This window comes from Schistocerca piceifrons, chromosome 2 (genome assembly GCF_021461385.2).
Source record: "Schistocerca piceifrons isolate TAMUIC-IGC-003096 chromosome 2, iqSchPice1.1, whole genome shotgun sequence".
Lineage (NCBI taxonomy): Eukaryota > Metazoa > Arthropoda > Insecta > Orthoptera > Acrididae > Schistocerca > Schistocerca piceifrons.
The window spans coordinates 509,548,252-509,566,387 of record NC_060139.1 but is presented as its reverse complement, the minus strand read 5'-3'; the positions used below and the strand labels follow the sequence as shown (position 1 = coordinate 509,566,387).

The 18,136-nt window shown below is 43.7% G+C and overlaps 1 protein-coding gene across 2 annotated transcripts in view; it reads right to left on the bottom strand.

The window, feature by feature from the left end:
• The window catches only part of LOC124777279 (esterase E4-like), a 123,915-nt gene that overhangs the window by 81,824 nt on the left and 23,955 nt on the right, over positions 1–18,136 (bottom strand). The window contains exon 1 of one of the 2 annotated variants that reach the window (XM_047252620.1): positions 11,153–11,318. The exons of the other annotated variant lie outside the window; for it this stretch is intronic. Within the exon in view, the coding sequence (XP_047108576.1) occupies positions 11,153–11,287 (135 nt within the window). The 5' untranslated portion in view covers positions 11,288–11,318. Of the gene's footprint in view, positions 1–11,152; positions 11,319–18,136 lie in introns of those variants that run through there. 2 annotated transcript variants of the gene reach the window in all.

Genomic DNA, 18,136 nt, shown 5'->3' with positions numbered 1-18,136 from the left:
TACATGTCTCATATGGGCAGACAAAGTAGCTTCATTGAGCTCTTGTTTAAATATTCAACTTATTTTCAATTCACTGAGTAGTTATTTGCAGCTGTTAGTGACTTATTATGTAGAAAGAACTCCACAGTTGAAGCTCTCACCCCTCTACCAAGCTGAAGAGCTTGTCCCTGGTGTAACATGCTGGCAATATGTATTCGACAAATTTGATTTCATTGTCTCCATTATGAATGGCTGGAATATTTTCGCAGCGTGGATCTGTCAAATGCATCATCGCAAACTCAGATCTCTCAAAACCTAAAGAGGCCTAGAGGCTAAAACTGATTCCCAGTGTAACAGATGTAAGTAACCAAGGTATTTCAATACAAGTCAAGCATCGTATTATTCAAATGGGTGTTCTGGAGTGGAACATGATAAGACCTATCTCATCTTGCATATTGTTGACCAATTGCGAGATATACCGTGGATGTGTGGTAAGTAGTTCCACTCAGTGCAGCCCAATCTACAAGTCCAGGAATTCCAGAATGGAAGAGATATATGCATCTTTAAGTACCACAATTGATGGTGAGAGATGTGTAGTAACCTTCTGGTCAATCATTACTTCGCCACCATGTGACTACAGCATAGTTAAACGGCTTTATAATATGTTGTCAGCGACAGGTAACAGTAAGATGAGACATCTGCCAATCCAACCCCTTTCCCATAAACACGACACAGGTCACCGACATAATGACACAGCAAGTCTCTGCCATTATTTATAGGAATCTATTTTACATAAAAGCCAACTTAATAACAGCAAATAAGTACACATAAGCCGAAAGAAACTCCGCTATGTAAAGACGAGCACAGTGAACTTCGCTTTGTATATATTTTGTATACTGAGTGATTGATTGTGCGTGTTTTAGGACTAAACGACGAGGTCACAGGTCATACAATTAAAAAATTTCTTGTGTAAGTTAGATTTTTCCGCTAAAAGTGGGCGGAACGAGTCAGAGGGATCGAATTACACTCCTGGAAATTGAAATAAGAACACCGTGAATTCATTGTCCCACGAAGTGGAAACTTTATTGGCACATTCCTGGGGTCAGATACATCACATGATCACACTGACAGAACCATAGGCACATAGACACAGGCAACAGAGCATGCACAATGTCGGCACTAGTACAGTGTATATCCACCTTTCGCAGCAATGCAGGCTGCTATTCTCCCATGGAGACGATCGTAGAGATGCTGGATGTAGTCCTGTGGAACGGCTTGCCATGCCATTTCCACCTGGCGCCTCAGTTGGACCAGCGTTCGTGCTGGACGTGCAGACCGCGTGAGACGACGCTTCATCCAGTCCCAAACATGCTCAATGGGGGACAGATCCGGAGATCTTGCTGGCCAGGGTAGTTGACTTACACCTTCTAGAGCACGTTGGGTGGCACGGGATACATGCGGACGTGCATTGTCCTGTTGGAACAGCAAGTTCCCTTGCCGGTCTAGGAATGGTAGAATGATGGGTTCGATGACGGTTTGGATGTACCGTGCACTATTCAGTGTCCCCTCGACGATCACCAGTGGTGTACGGCCAGTGTAGGAGATCGCTCCCCACACCATGATGCCGGGTGTTGGCCCTGTGTGCCTCGGTCGTATGCAGTCCTGATTGTGGCGCTCACCTGCACAGCGCCAAACACGCATACGACCATCATTGGCACCAAGGCAGAAGCGACTCTCATCGCTGAAGACGACACGTCTCCATTCGTCCCTCCATTCACGCCTGTCGCGACACCACTGGAGGCGGGCTGCACGATGTTGGGGCGTGAGCGGAAGACGGCCTAACGGTGTGCGGGACCGTAGCCCAGCTTCATGGAGACGGTTGCGAATGGTCCTCGCCGATACCCCAGGAGCAACAGTGTCCCTAATTTGCTGGGAAGTGGCGGTGCGGTCCCCTACGGCACTGCGTAGGATCCTACGGTCTTGGGGTGCATCCGTGCGTCGCTGCGGTCCGGTCCCAGGTCGACGGGCACGTGCACCTTCCGCCGACCACTGGCGACAACATCGATGTACTGTGGAGACCTCACGCCCCATGTGTTGAGCAATTCGGCGGTACGTCCACCCGGCCTCCCGCATGCCCACTATACGCCCTCGCTCAAAGTCCGTCAACTGCACATACGGTTCACGTCCACGCTGTCGCGGCATGCTACCAGTGTTTGCGATGGAGCTCCGTATGCCACGGCAAACTGGCTGACACTGACGGCGGCGGTGCACAAATGCTGCGCAGCTAGCGCCATTCGACGGCCAACACCGCGGTTCCTGGTGTGTTCGCTGTGCCGTGCGTGTGATCATTGCTTGTACAGCCCTCTCGCAGTGTCCGGAGCAAGTATGGTGGGTCTGACACACCGGTGTCAATGTGTTCTTTTTTCCATTTCCAGGAGTGTATAAAGCGAGGAAGCTAAAAACACACACACACTAGAAAGATAGAAGAGCGATCTACGCAAGGGGGAGCTGACATTGGTCTCAGACTCAGAAAACGTGAAGAGAAGCCCCAACAACAACCACTTTGTCCTGCTCCAGGAGTAAAGTGAAAACTTACTGAAAATAAAAGGCACTTTCATGTAGGGTGCCTCTTTACGCAAGAGGAAACAATGGTTGAGCCTGTTATGATCAGTGATTAGACAGAGTGAAAGAGTGGACTCCTTCTGAGAGGAGTGGAAGGAAGAGTGCCAAACTGTAGTAGTCTCCCTGATTGTGCAGAGTTTATTACCGTGTGCCGTAGTGCACCAGATGTCATTCTACTTCTGGGCAAAGACAGATTTGGTGTTTATCAGCATAACTGCATCTGAAACCATGAAAGGACATGGGGGTCAAAAATTATCCCTCTATATAAACAGCAATTCATTCCCTCTAATGATCACATAAATTGGGACCAAAAGAAAGACAAGTGAGCAGAAGGCATGGCCAAGGACAGAGAGGTCATGGATAGTGAGACCGAAGGGTGACGAGAGTAGCGTTGATCTATAGCCTGCAGGATGCTCATTCTGTCGGTACATATTGAAACACTGTGGATGGAGGCCTGAGTGACAAATTGGAGGGCCGTGGTATGGCTTGCAGCTGTGCTGTAAACACACTACATGATCCCAGCAGTAAATAGTGTTCCATCCCAGTAGGAGACGTAAAATCGTATCCCATAACATCTATTGTTTTAGAACTGTCAGTGTAGAAGATGGTAGTATCCTGGAACTCTTCAAGAATGGAAAGTACAAGATACCAAAATAGGATAGGGGACAGAGACCTGAGGACCCTGGAATAGATTGGTCCTAATCCGTGGTCTAGACACCATCCAAGAGGGGGAAGATATACAGGAGCCACATTTCTGTGAGTGTAGATGGAGATCACAACAGAAGAAAATGAGATGCATTCCAACTGGCAATACCACCCGAAGGTGGCTACCAGGAAGGAGACGACCCTCGTTTGAAAGAGGACAGGGAATCGTCGAATGACGATTGCGTAAGGAACCAGGCGTTGGCTCCATCGTATTGTAGAAGGGGAATCCGCACTTCTGCTAGGAGACTGTCGCTGGGACTAGTGCGAAAGAGACCAATAGCCAGATGCACCCCATAATTATGAACAGGATCAAGTAGTTTCAGAGTTGAAGGAACTGCTGAGCTATAAAATTGACAACTGTATACGAACGTAGGCTTCCGCGGCCGGTGTCATAGTGATTAAAATTCTTCTGGGTATTATGCTGCGTCATTGTTAAAAACTAACAACAATAGTAAACTAAAACAGATGTTTCGGCCTAATTGCAACGACCTTCCTCAGGGCACTACTAGTTTATTATTGTTGTTAGTTTTGAGCAATGACGCGGTAATACCCAGAAGAATTTTAAACACTATTGACAACTGTAATCTAGTCCGTATAATACCAGAGTGCTGTAAAGATGACAGAGTTGCGCAGTCAGCACCCCGAGATGTGTGGGCCAGGAGGCAGAGAGCATTAAGCTTTCGCATGCAGGTAGTCTTTGGGTGATGAATATGGGAAAACCAGGTCAGCTTTCTATCTGAAATAAGGTCCAAGAGAGACGACTGTCCTACAACAGCTAGGCGCTTGCTGCCTAAATTACGTTCTGGATCAGGGTGCGTTGTGGGTCGATGGCAAAACTGCATGACCCCTGTTTTGGAGGAAGGAAACTGGAAGCCATGTGAAAGGTTCAATAAAGAGGTTTGTTGGATTGTGCCTTGAAGCTGGCGTTCAGCAGATGCTACCGAGTGGGAGCTGTACCACATGTAAAAATCGTGGCAGGGTAACCAGAGGTCCAACCGAAGCTACAAGCACATTAATGGCCATGAGGGTGAGAACCCTGCGGGATACCATTCCACTAGATCCAAGGGGTGCTGAGTGAAGTGCCAGCTCTAACCTGGAAGAGCTAGTGAGATAAAAAATTATGGGTTAAAATCAGGAGGCCGTAAAAGCCCCAGTCATGGAGGCCAACCGAAATGTGATGGCGCCAACCTCTGTTGTACGCCTTCTGTAGGCAAAAGAAGACTGTACAAGGTATCAGATTTTAACAAAAGTCTGTCAGATTGCTGTTTCCAGTGTGAGTAAATGGTTGTTGTAGATCGTCTTCCCGGAAGCCACACTGTTTAGGGGACAAAAGCCCCGAGTATCAAACCTAACAGGAAGCTAACAATCCTCTCCAGCAGTTTACAAAGGAAATTGGTCAGGTAGCTATCGAGAGATGTCGCGTTCTCCCCAAGCTTAAGTGTGGGTATAGCCCTGAGAAGATATTGGCTCTGGGTAACGTCCAAGTGTTGGATCAATGGCTGTGGATGGAATCTAGGCCTGGCGCTAAGTCATGTGAAGAAACAACAGCCTACAATAATTGCCATTCAGTGAAGGATTCCTTATAGGCTTCAGTTTGGTGGGGTTGAAACAGAGGGAGGTTTCTCCGACTCATTGTTTCTGACAGAGAAGGATAGCAGAATAGGAAGAGGAAGCCAATGCTGTCACAAAGTGTTCTGCAAGAACTTATGGAGCACACCGTAGGAAAAGACCCCGAACAGTTGACTGTCACTGGCAGTCCCGAAGACTATGGAGATTGGACCAAACGTAGTATGAAGATGATTCTGCCCCCAGGTAGGAAACAGCGCTCCCAGAATTCCTTTTACCTCTGGTTAATAAGGCAGCGAGTCTTAGCATGGAGATGCTTAAAAGCGATAAGGTTAGTCTATTAAGGGTGTCATTTAAATCGTTAATCGTTGCAGCAACTCTGAGTGGTCCTGGATAGCGATTGCTATGTACTCCGCCGACCACAGTATCGGTCGACGACGACGACGACCTCTAGATATGGGCATAGCAGTGCCAGCAGCATGAAGAATAGAGTCAGAGACGTCTTGTGTGACCACCTCCTGGAGAGAGGTGTCGAAGTGTACAGCAGATATATATATATATATATATATATATATATATATATATATATATATATATATATATAAAGGCCAACTAGCTCTGCAGAATATCCAACATGGAAGCCCCTCCGCCTGATTGCGGTAGGGGAACGATAGACTCACCGAAAAGTGACCAGTGTAGTGGAGCCACAAGAACAGTGGAGGAGAAAATGAGTTCGATGACGGACAAGGTGCCATGAGTGGCTCTGACAGCTAAGTTGCACCCACTTACACGGGGTGGTGTTCACTGACATCCCGGAGGAGGAGATATGGGGGTGGGATTTCCTGTGTTAAGGTAGGCAGTCCAACATAAAAATGTTGGCTACCTGGGTGGAGGTAGGCTTTGCAAATGGTGGGGCCATTCGCACTCGTGCCACTACCGCTTCCTTGTTGGTACTAAGGGGCAGCCAGTCACTGCTGACATTGGTGTGACCCCAAGTGCAGACCCTTCCAGATGCTGTTTCAGGGCTGGCATGGTTCTAACAAAAACACCTGATAACCACAAAATGCTGGAGGTGGGTATCATCAAAGTGCATTTCTTGATCAGCAGGACAGAATGTAGAATAAGAGGTAACAAGTTATTGTATTTCCAGTAGGTGACGGCAATATCCATTGCTGTTTCACTCGATTGTTATGTGGTAAGAGTCCAGGTTAGACAAAAACAAGCCAACGGAGGTCATGTCACTGGGTCAGTGATCGTCGCTGATGAAGGGGTGACATCCATAAAAACTGGTTGTGATTTGGAGTGAGAAGGAGGGGGTGAGACCCCTGGGATGCCAAAGAAGCCTTGTCCTTGCACTTCTGAATCCCTTGTCTGACCAAAGGATGCTGGCTTCCTATCTCGAGAATGCAGGGGAGGGGTATGAGAAAGAGGAAGAGGAGTAGGAGGCGATGGTGGTGGTGGAGGAGGAGGAGGAGGAGGAGGAGGAGGAGTAGGAGGAGGAGGCTGTAGAAGCTTGCATAACTAGGGAAAAATTGAAGCCTCCTATAGGGAAATTAAAGAGGCGTTTGGAGGAAAGAGAAGCAACTGCATAAATATTAAGGGTAATTTTTAACATTTTTTTAACATTTTTATGCAGCGACAGCAACTGATATTGTTTATATAAGAATATACAGCCTACAGTTGCAGGTTAACTTTATCGTTTACCTAGGTTTCAACGTTATTGATAACGTCTTCTTCAGAACCTGGAAAAAATTAATATTATAATGTGCTAGTAAATTATATTAGATATGGTCATCCTACAGGATGCCACGTGTAGTACTTACATAAAATATTATTTAAATGTTTGCCTAAAACAAGCCATGTCCCAAGTCAACTTTATAAAACTTGATGAATAACCATAAGGTTTTGTCACTTCTATAAACAAGCTGTAGCAAATTCACTTTAAGCCCATTGTATGGGCCTCGTCGTGCGACTAGACACTACGGACCGCGAGGTCTTCGCGGTCTGCCTCACAGAGGCAGAGTGTAGAGACACATACTTTATTCAACCTAGAGTAAATTGTAACTACTTTTAGTTAACCACATTTCGTACTAAAGTAATTTTATCACTTTATACTATTGTAGAAACGACCATGTTAAATTTATTTCAAATTTACAATATTATTATTTCATTATGAGAAAACCCACGAGTACAAATAAGCAACGACATCAAATAAAGTATAACACAGAACAGTACTCGTCACTTAGAAACACTTTTTGTCAATCCGATGTGGAACATCTTTGGTCCATACTCCACTGACGACGTGTGTAGACGATAGCACAGAGTAGGAACTGTGGATACCACTCACTGATGTCGTCGATTCAGTGGGTGGTATTCACAGTTCCTCTTCCGTGTCACCATCTCCATATGTCATCCCTGACGTATGGTCCGGAGATGATCATCATCAGGTCGAAACCGGTAATAACGAATAAAAGTGCTTTTGGGTGGTCAAGATAGTTCTGCATAGTATTTTATTACTATTGATTGTGATTGCTGCTATGTCCAGCTTGCTTACATGGGTTATAAATGATACTTAATTATGGTCCATGAAAGCACAATTGGTGACACGAAGGAATAGCATTGGGGGAGGAAAGAAGCAAAAAAAAAAAAAATGAGGATACCATGAGTGGATCGTATTACAAATGGCGAGATACTGAATCGGATTTTGGAAAAAATTAATTTACGTCACAACTTAACTAAAAGAAGAAATTGGTTGAGGGAACTCATCCTCAGGTATCAAGGATTTATCAGGGTGGTCGTGGAAGTGTGGGGGTAATACCTGCAGTGGGAGACAAAAGCTCGAATACAGAATACGGGAGTTGGAAACAAAACCGTAAGTACAATGAAGGAAACTGCGAGGAAACCGTGGATAACGGATGAAATACTTCAGCCGATCGATGAAAGAAGGAATTACAAAAATGTTCAGGGAAATTCAGAAGTACAGAAACACAGGTCTCCTAGGAACGAAATAAAAAGTAAGTTTAGGGACGCTAAAGGCGAAATTTCTGCATAAAAGCATGAAGAAACCGAAAAAGAAATGATTGTCTGAAGGACAAACGTAGCATATAAAAAAGTCTTAACAACCTGCGATGAAATTAAATATGCAAGGGCGGTAACATTGAGAGTGGAATGACAGTTCCACTGTCAAATGCAGAAGAGAGAGCGAATAGGTGCAAAGAGTATACTGAGGGTCTCTATGAGGGGAAGGCTTATCTAATGGAGAGATAGAAGAAGGAACAAGAGTCGATAGGCAAGAGGTGGAGGATCCTTTGTTGGAATTTAGAAGATATTTGAAAGACTTAATGTAAAACAAAGCAGTAGGGATAGGTAATATCCAATCAGAATTTATAAAATCATTGGAGGAAATGACATCAAAACGACTATACATGTTGGTGTGTAGAATGTATGAGACTGGCGATATACTATCAGACTTTCGGGAAAACACCATTCATACGATCCTCAAGATAGAAAGAATCGAAGCAAGATTTATAGCACAATCCGCTTAACAATTCATGTTTACATTTTGCTGACTGGAATAATATAGAGAAGAATGGAAAAGAAAATTGATGATTTGTTACATGACTATCGTTTTCGCTTTAGGAAAGATAAAGACATCAGAGAGGCAGTTCTAACGTTGCGGTCCACAATAGGAGCAAGACTTATGAGAAATCGAGACACGTTCATTGAATCTCTCGACATGAAAAAACGTTCGACGATGTAAAATGATGCAAGAGGCCTGAAATTCTGAAAAAAAGGCAAATGCTGTAGGGAAAGGCGGGCAATATACTATGTATACACGAACCATGAGGCAACAGTAAGAGTGTAAGAGCAAGTAAGAACTGCTCGGATTAAAAAGGATGAAATTCATGAATGTAGTCTTTCGCCCCTACCGTCCAATCTGTTCATCAAAGAAGCAGGGACAGAAATAAAAGAAAGCTTCAAGAGTGAGATTAAAAATTCAAGATGAAAGGATATCAACGATAAGATTCGCTGATGACGTTCCTATCCTCAGTGAAAAATTACAGTATGTGTTGAACGAAATGAACCGTCTGGTGAGTACAAAACATGAATTAAGAGTAAATCGAATAAAGACGGAAGTTATGGATTGTAGTAAATATGAGAACAGTGTGATACTTTACATCAGTATTAGAGTTATGAAATAGACGAAGGAATTCAGCTACTTGGCAGGAAAATAAGCCATGATGGACGGACAAGGGGGACATAAAAAGCAGGCTAGCACTGGCGAAAAGGGCGTTCCTGGCCAGGAGAAGTCTGCTTGTATCAGACAAAGGTCTTATTTTAGGAAGAAATTTCTGAGAACATACGTTTGGAACACAGCATTGTGTGCCAGTGAGATATGGACGATGGGAAAACTGAAACAGATGAGAGTCGAACCCTTGAGATGTGGTGCTACAGGCGAATGTTGAAAATTAGGTGGACTGATAAGGTAAGGAATGAGGAGGTCCTGCACAGAAACGGAGAGGAAAGGAATAAGTCGAAAACACTGACAAAAAGAAGGGGCATGATGGTAGGATATATGTTAAGACATCAAGGACTAACTTCCATAGTACTAGAGAGATCTGTAGAACGTAAAAACTATAGAGAAAGAAAGAGATTGGAATACATCTAGCAAATAATTGAAGACATAGGTTGCAAGTGCTGTCCTGAGAGGCAGAGGTTGGCACACAACACGAATTCGTAGCGGACTGCATCAAACCAGAAGACTGATGAGTCAAAAAACAAGGACGTAATGAATTTAAACAACATGCATCATTCAGACAAAAAAACATGTTTTGCGGAATTTCGAAAGTAAATAATACATCTCTACTAATCAAAAGACAGTGTTACTGTTGCTACTGAGTGCTGTGCATCCAGCTAGTGTGCCATTGCCGAGGAACTGTTCAGGACACCCCAGTGTTCTTAAAAGTAACAGCATCAATATCACATTTGCTGACGACTTTATAGCCCACAACTATCATCCAACTAAAATAGACTTAAAAATACGAAAATCCAGCCATAGCCTATGCTACAAACTTACAATAAAAAATTTCCACATACAGAAGGCATGGCCACAGGGTAACATATCCTTAAACGACTACAGTATACTATGCAATGGCAAACTAATGAAAACGCGAAAGGAACTGTTAAAGACACACACACACACACACACGCACACACACACACACACACACACACACACACACAAGCGCGCTCGCGCGCGGTCATCATTTCAGTATTGGAGAGGTGCGTGAAGGGTAAAAATCGTAAATGGAGACCTAGGGATGAACACTCTAAGCAGATTCAGAAGTATGTCCGCTGCAGTAGTTATTCGGAGATGAAGAGGATAGAGCAGCATGGAGAGCTGCATCAAATCAGTCTCTGGACTGTAAACCACAGCAACAAAGTGGAAATGTGTAATTTAAGACTGAAAATCCACAAATATGTGCAGTGATTTTGTGTGCTTACCAAAAACACACGAGAATGCAGGTTAGGAAGGATTTTCGAAAGCAGGTGTAAGTAATCGCAAAATGTAGTCATCGAATAATTTCACACACGAAAATTACGTTTACGGATAATATTATTTGTTAAATTGTCGAAAATGGCTGTGAGAACTATGGGACTTAACATCTGAGGTCATCAGTGCCCTAGAATTAGAACTACTTAAACCTAACTAAGCTAAGGCCATCACACACATCCATGCCCGAGGCAGAATTCGAACCTGCGATCGTAGCAGCAGCACGGTTCCGGACTGAAGTGCCTAGAACTACTCGCCCACAACGGCCGGCTGTTAAACTGCCAACCACATTCAAAGGAAGATCGTTTAATTGGAGACGTCACACTACCTGCATCTAACAATGTACGAAGGGTCCTACGTACAACAATGTGGTAAGATTTAAGATAATGACACCAAAGAAAAAATTTTGTAGGCCTCATTTTCGTTATAATACCCATCACTTAAAACATGTTTACGTTTTACAGAACTGAGTAAAGACTACCCACTGGCAAGGGGTTCACACGACAGTCTTTTGGGGTGGGGAGGGTGAAGGGAGCTTGACCTGAGGTGTATGGAGTACTTGTACTGTCTTGGAAGACGGTTTGTAACTTCTAAGTTGCCATAAAAACCCGCATAATAGCATCTGTTCAATCATTTTCTTGAAAGAAGAACACCTGACTCTACTACAGTTCCTATAAAGACGCGTCGGTGAGACAAGTCAGCTGACTTTAAAACTCGACTACTAACCTTGAACCTGAGTGGGCCAACCGGCGGCTTGGCATAAGGGATGCCCTGGAAGCTGTAATACTTCTTGCCACTGTGAGTGGTGGCGACTTTTCCCCTCAGAGCTCCCTGGCGGACAGTCGTTGTAACCGAAGACATGTCGAAACGCTCTGTCGCAAGACAGGGCCTGCCTTCTACTAGCGCATCGCGTTGGAGCGTTGTCTCGGGTCGTGGGCAGTCGTCGCCGCCGCTTCCTGTCGTGTTGGTGCTGGAGGGGGAAAGGGGCACAGCACTTGTGAATGTGTACTGCCATCAGGTGTGTAATGGAGCGACAGCGAAAATTTGTGCCGGTCCGGGACTCGAACGTGGACTTCCCTCTTATCGCGTGCGGTCGCCTGTCCGGTACAAATTTTCACTGTCGTCGTTCCATTATATAGATGACGTCGGAACATATTCGTAACTGCGAATACATTTCAAGTTTTTCATGACGACTGTAGCAGCCGCAATGCCTGTTCCTTCTGACATGGATGCATGTAATAGTAATTCCGAATAACACAGGCACAGCAATATCGTACTGTGATTTAAAATTTATCTAAAACCGTCGCGTCTCTTTCTCCGTTGAATACGCTAAGCTCTAAAACTACAGAATGAATTTTCATGGGGGTCTCTCAGGTAGCTACAGTGTAGCGGGTTACAACATACAGGCTTTGTTTCATCAAAATCGAATCATCGTTTGTAGAATTTAACCCGTCATAGGGAACCATGAGTACCCTTTGAAAAAGCTGTTAACTCTTTGACGTTTGACCTGTATCATTTGTGAAACTGTCTTTATTGGTTGAAACGTTCTAGTAATATGGTCCAACATAATGAATACAGTGCTTATACAGTCGCCAAAAAGTTAAAAGCTTGAATACACGGTATTAATGTTTCTTAATAATATTTATTTCATAGTTCGTTATGAAGCGGCTTTCAGCTTCCTAGCCCATCATCAGATAAGTTAATACTAAATACACTACTGGCCATTAAAATTGTTACACCACGAAGATGACGTGTTAAAGACGCGAAATTTGATCGACAGGAAGAAGATGCTGTGATATGCAAATGATTAGCTTTTCAGAGCATTCACAGAAGGTTGGCGCCGGAGGCGACACATACAACGTGCTGACATGGGGAAAGTCTCCAACCGATTTCTCATACACAAACAACAGCTGACCGGCGTTGCCTGGTGAAACGTTGTTGTGAAACCTCGTGTAAGGAGGAGAAAAGCGTACCGTCACGTTTCCGACTTTGACAAAGGTCGGATTGTAGCCTATCGCGATTGCGCGTTATCGTATAGCGACATTTCTGCTCGCGTTGGTCGAGATCCAATGACTGTTAGCAGAATATGGAATCGTTGGGTTCAGGAGGGTAATACGGAACGCCGTGCTGCATCCCAACGGCCTCGCACCACTAGCAGTCGAGATGACAGGCATCTTATGCGCATGGCTGTAACGGATCGTGCAGCCACGTCTCGATCCCTGAGTCAACAGATGGGGACATGTGCAAGACAACAACCATCTGCACGAACAGTTCGACGACGTTTGCAGCAGCATGGACTATCAGCTCGGAGACTATGGCTGCGGTTACCTTTGACGCTGCATCACAGACAGGAGCGTCTGCGATGGCGTACTCAACGACGAACCTGGGTGCACGAATGACAAAACGTCATTTTTTCGGATGAATCCAGGTTCTGTTTACAGCATCATGATGGTTGCATCCGTGTTTGGCGACATCGTGGTGAACGCACATTGGAAGCGTGTATTCGTCATCGCCACACTGGCGTATCCCCTGGCGTTATGGTATGGGGTGCCATTTGTTACACGTCTCGGTCACCTCTTGTTCGCATTGACAGCACTTTGAACAGTGGACGTTACATTTCAGACGTGTTACGACCCGTGGCTCTACCCTTCATTCGATCCCTGCGAAACCCTACATTTCAGCAGGTTAATGCACGACGGCTTGTTGCAGGTCCTGTACGGGCCTTTCTGAATACAAGGAATGTTCAACTGCTGCCCTGGCCAGCACATTCTCAAGATCTCTCACCAATTCAAAACGTCTGGTCAATGGTGGCCGAGCAACTGGCTCGTCACAATACGCCAGTCACTACTCTTGATGAACTGTGGTATGGTGTTGAAGCTACACGGGCAGCTGTACCTTTACACGCCGTCCAAACTCTGTTTGACTCAATGCCCTGGCGTATCAAGGCCGTTATGACGGCCAGAGGTGGTTGTTCTGGGTACTGATTTCTCAGGATCAATACACCTAAACAGCGTGAAAATGTAATCACATGTCAGTTCTAGTGTAATATATTTGTCCAATGAATACCCGTTTATCATCTGCATTCCTTCTTGGTGTAGCAATTTTAATGGCCAATAGTGTAGATAATCCACACAACGTCAACGAGGGTTCATGCTTTTACAAAGATTGTTACAAAAATATGTGATATTTTATGACTCTCGTTATAAAACGCAAGCATAACGTAATACCCAAAGAGAATCTGAGCAAATAAATCTTATATTATGGTATATTCAGATATTAAAACTACCGTATACGAATGCATAAACCAAATATGTCATACAAGTGGATAGTGGGTTAGGCTTCATATGAATAAAATGGTGAACGTAATCTTTGTATAATGATCGATGTACAGATATGAACTCTCGCTGAAGTTGTGGGACAACCTGTATTATATTAAGTTATCTGACGATGACCTAAGAAGCTGATAGCCAATTCTTAACGAACTACTAAATAAGTATTTTTGTGGGTCATTAATACTGTTTACTCAATAAGTCTATGTTCATCCGAGAACTGACGGAGTATTCCATAAACATTAATCCTCAAAGCGTTTAATCCATTCTTCCAAACTGATATTATTAAATGCGAAATGGACTTCGTCACATTTTCACAACTAAACTGCCGAACCAATTTCGATGAAATTTGGTGTGGAGATACCATTGAACCATGAGGGAGAGCTTATAAAGTAAGAAGAAAAAAATGCCCCCTACGAGTGTGAAGTAGGGGATAGAACTTTTTTTCTTTTTACACCAGCGAACATAAACTATGTTACAAAAATAAGAATCTGTCACGTAATATCCATACTGTATGATACACAGGTACTTGAGTAGCACAATGCACGGATGCTCGCTGCTGTCAATAACCCTCGCACGCACCGGTTTGCAGTGACGCAGCGCGTGCCGCCGATTCGTCGTGCTTTTGGGAAATGGAACGACGGGGTCGCCATTAGCGGGGAGGGGGGGGGGGGGTGGAGGGGGAGGGCGCGAAACGCACACCATGGCTAACATTAAACATAAGGAAATGGTTGATGGCTTAGCGAAAATCGCCGCTCAAAACGGCAATTGTTTAAAACGCGTATCTCATCCAGACACATGAGGGTAATGAAATTACTGCATGTACAGTTGCTTACTTAGTGTCACATCATAACAAAACTGATGATATGCGAGGGCAGCCATGGGTAATTGCCAGTTCAGAATAAACGATGTGAGTCCCAGTCCGAATTACATAAATGTTTCCCGTAACTGTTATTTGATGGTGCAATAAGGAACAGAAGATACACAATGTGCAGTGGTTAAACAGAAACTGTATATAGTGTAATCCTAACTGCAATGCTGCACAGTATATTTAATTTAAAAGGAGCCAATATAATAATATCTGATTAATGAACAACAGCATTAAAAAATTAAAGTTCAGACGTATAATCTGAGGCTACATTAAACAAGCTTGAAATGCAAAGAGCTGCACCTATAAACTTCCGTCTATATTCAAAAATGGATATTACCACTACTGGAAAATTTATGTCTTATATTTACCGTATGTACTTTGCCATTTATTTGCTGCTGTCACCTGGATCTAAAATTTCCCAACCACAACACCCAATGAGGCATTACCATCTGATGTTGCAATTTTTTCATTCTCGATTTCAGTTGGACCAGCGAGAGATTTGCTCTGTGGTATGGAATTCTATTCGTTAGCTTAGCTTCGTAGGAGGATGGCAGATGCTGCATAATCTTGTTGATTGGACTACGCTTTATAGATTTCCTACTTACAATTGATTTTAAACCATCACTAGTAGCACACAAAAGAAATAGTGATTCGTTCCTTACTTAATGTCCAAGTGTTGAACATTAAATCTTTATGAACTGCATGAACACTTGCAACGTCTACACATAAGGTACCTCACACACCTTTCCGTTAATCTTTCCACTGCAGTGCTTCGGTAAAATATTCCTCTTACAGAATCTCCGACAAAGGGTTGCTGTTTCTACAAGGTATACACTCGTTGATCAGTGGTTGTCAGTTACGTTCCTGCGGCCGGTTTTCGTTTTCTCCTTGTTTCCCGTTAGTTGTTGCGTAAAACTCTAAGCTTTATTTCGAATTTTCTTATCTTCGTACAACATCGACTTAGGAAAAATTGGTTCAAATGGCTCTGAGCACTACGGGACTTAAGTTCTGAGGTCATCAGTCCCCTAGAACTTAGAACTACTTAAACCTAACTAACCTAAGGACGTCACACACACCCATGCCCGAGGCAGGATTCGAACATGCGACCGTAGCGATCGCGCGGTTCCAGACTGTAGCACCTAGAACCGCTCGGCCACTCCGGCCGGCTTAACTTAGGACTGTAATATTGTCGTAACACTCTGTGAGGAAGCATTAACTAGGATTTTATCAAGCTGTTTCATTTTATCTTCTGAGCATGTACTTTAATACACTTTCAAGCTATCGCAGAAATGAAATTTAAAACAATTTATCGTTTGACCTTCAGTAGGCGAACTCAGCAGCTTTCACTTCATTCTCTGCTTATGATCTACAATAATAATAAGGACGTTCCTCATTATCGGTCACAGATGAACCGAATTGGAAGAGGATAGGATGCATGCCACATTTTACAGTAAGCAATTAGCGAAAAAAAAGAAAAACACCAGTCCGAATTTTTAATTAGCGAAGTCCGACTTACTGAGTGATCCCTAAAATATGTTGGTCGCTAAATGGGTCTCCACTTACCTGTTATTTCCTATTGACTTTTAAATTATTCTGGGTCTAAGGCTGCATCAACGTACGTTGAATATCACTGTATATGCTCTGCAGATGCTTCTGCTGAGAGTTACCGTGCACACACACTTACTTTCTTCGTAACTTGATATAGCCTTGGACATCTATATCTATACCTTCATAAATACTTCGCAAGCCACCGTCCGGTGCGTGGCCGAAAGTACCCTCTTGCACTGCTAGTCCTAGTCATTACGTGTAATGTAAGATGGCGGCAGTAGAATCGTTAGGCAGTCAGCTTCAAATGCCGGGTCTCTTTTGAATAGTTTTTCTCGAAAAGAACGTCACCTTCTCTCCAGGGATTCCCATTTGAGTTCCTGAAGCATATCCGTAACGCTTATGTGTTGTTCGAACACACCGATTACAAATCTAGCAGCCCACTTCTGAATTGCTTCCATGGTTTCCTTCAATCCGACCTGGTACGGATCCCAAATGCGCTAATAGTACTCAAGAATAGGTCGCACTAGGTTCCTACATGCGGTCTCCTTTACACGTGAACCAGTCTTTCCTGAAATTCTCCCAACAAACCGGAATCGACTATTCGCCTTCGCTACCACAGCTGTTGCATGCTTTTTCCATCAAATATCCCTTTTCAACGTCACGCCCAGGTATTTAAGCGATTTTACTGCGTCAAGCAGGACAGTGGTAATACTGTACCTGAACATTACAGGTTTGATCTTCCTACTCATCCGCATTAACTTACATTTTTCCACATTTAGCGCTAGCTGCCACTCGTCACACCAACAGGAAATTTTGTCTAATTCGTCTTGTATCTTCCTACAGTCACTCAACTCCGACACCCTACAGTACACCACGGCATCATTAGCAATCAATCGCAGATTGCGGCCCACCCTGCCCGCCAAATCGTTCGTATATAGAGAGAACAACATTTCCCTGGGGCACTCCTGACGATACCCTTGTCTCTGATGAACACTCGCGTCGAGGACAACATACTGGGTTCTATTATTTAAGAATAATCGAGCCACTCACATACCTATGGACTTATTCCATATGCTTGTACCTTCGTTAACAGCCTACAATGCCGCATAGTGTCAAATGCTTTACGGAAATCGAGAAATATTGAATCTGCCTGTTGCTCTTCATCCATAGTTTGCAGGATATCATGTGAGAAACGGGCAAGCTGAGTGTCCCTCGAGCGATGCTTTCTAAAACCATACTGGTTCATGGACATTAGCTTCTCAGTCTCAAAAAAATTTATTATATTCGAACTGAGAATATTTTCTAGGTTTCTGCAGTAAACAGAAGTTAGGGGTATTGGTCTGTAATTTTGTACGTGATTCCCTTTAACCATCTTATATACTGTTGTCACCTGCGCATTTTTCCAGTCGCTTGGAACTGTATGCTTGCGAGAGATTCACGATAGACGCAAGCTAGGTAAGGGGCCAATGTCTTAGAGTACTATTTATAAAATTTAACTGTGATTCCATCCGGACCTAATCATTTATTTACTTCCAAATCTTTCAATTATTTCTCTACACAAAGGATAGTCATTACTAAATTGAACTGTGATTCCATCCGGACCTGATCATTTATTTACTTCCAAATCTTTCAATTATTTCTCTACACAAAGGATAGTCATTACTAAGTCGTTAATACGGGAGTCTGTTCGGAGGTGAAATAACGGTATGTCTTTACGATTCTCCTGTGTGAGCGATTTCTTGAGCACGAAAATTAAAACTTCGGCGTTTGATTTGATATCTCCAGCTGCCCCACCAGATTGGTCAAAAAGGGATTGAATGGAAGCCTTACACCCGCTTAGAAATTTTATATAAAACCAGAATGCCCTTGGTTTCTCTGCCAGATCTTTTCCTAAGGTGAGACGGTTAAACTAGGTGAAACTAAGTCTTTAATTACACTACTGGCCATTAAAATTGCTACACC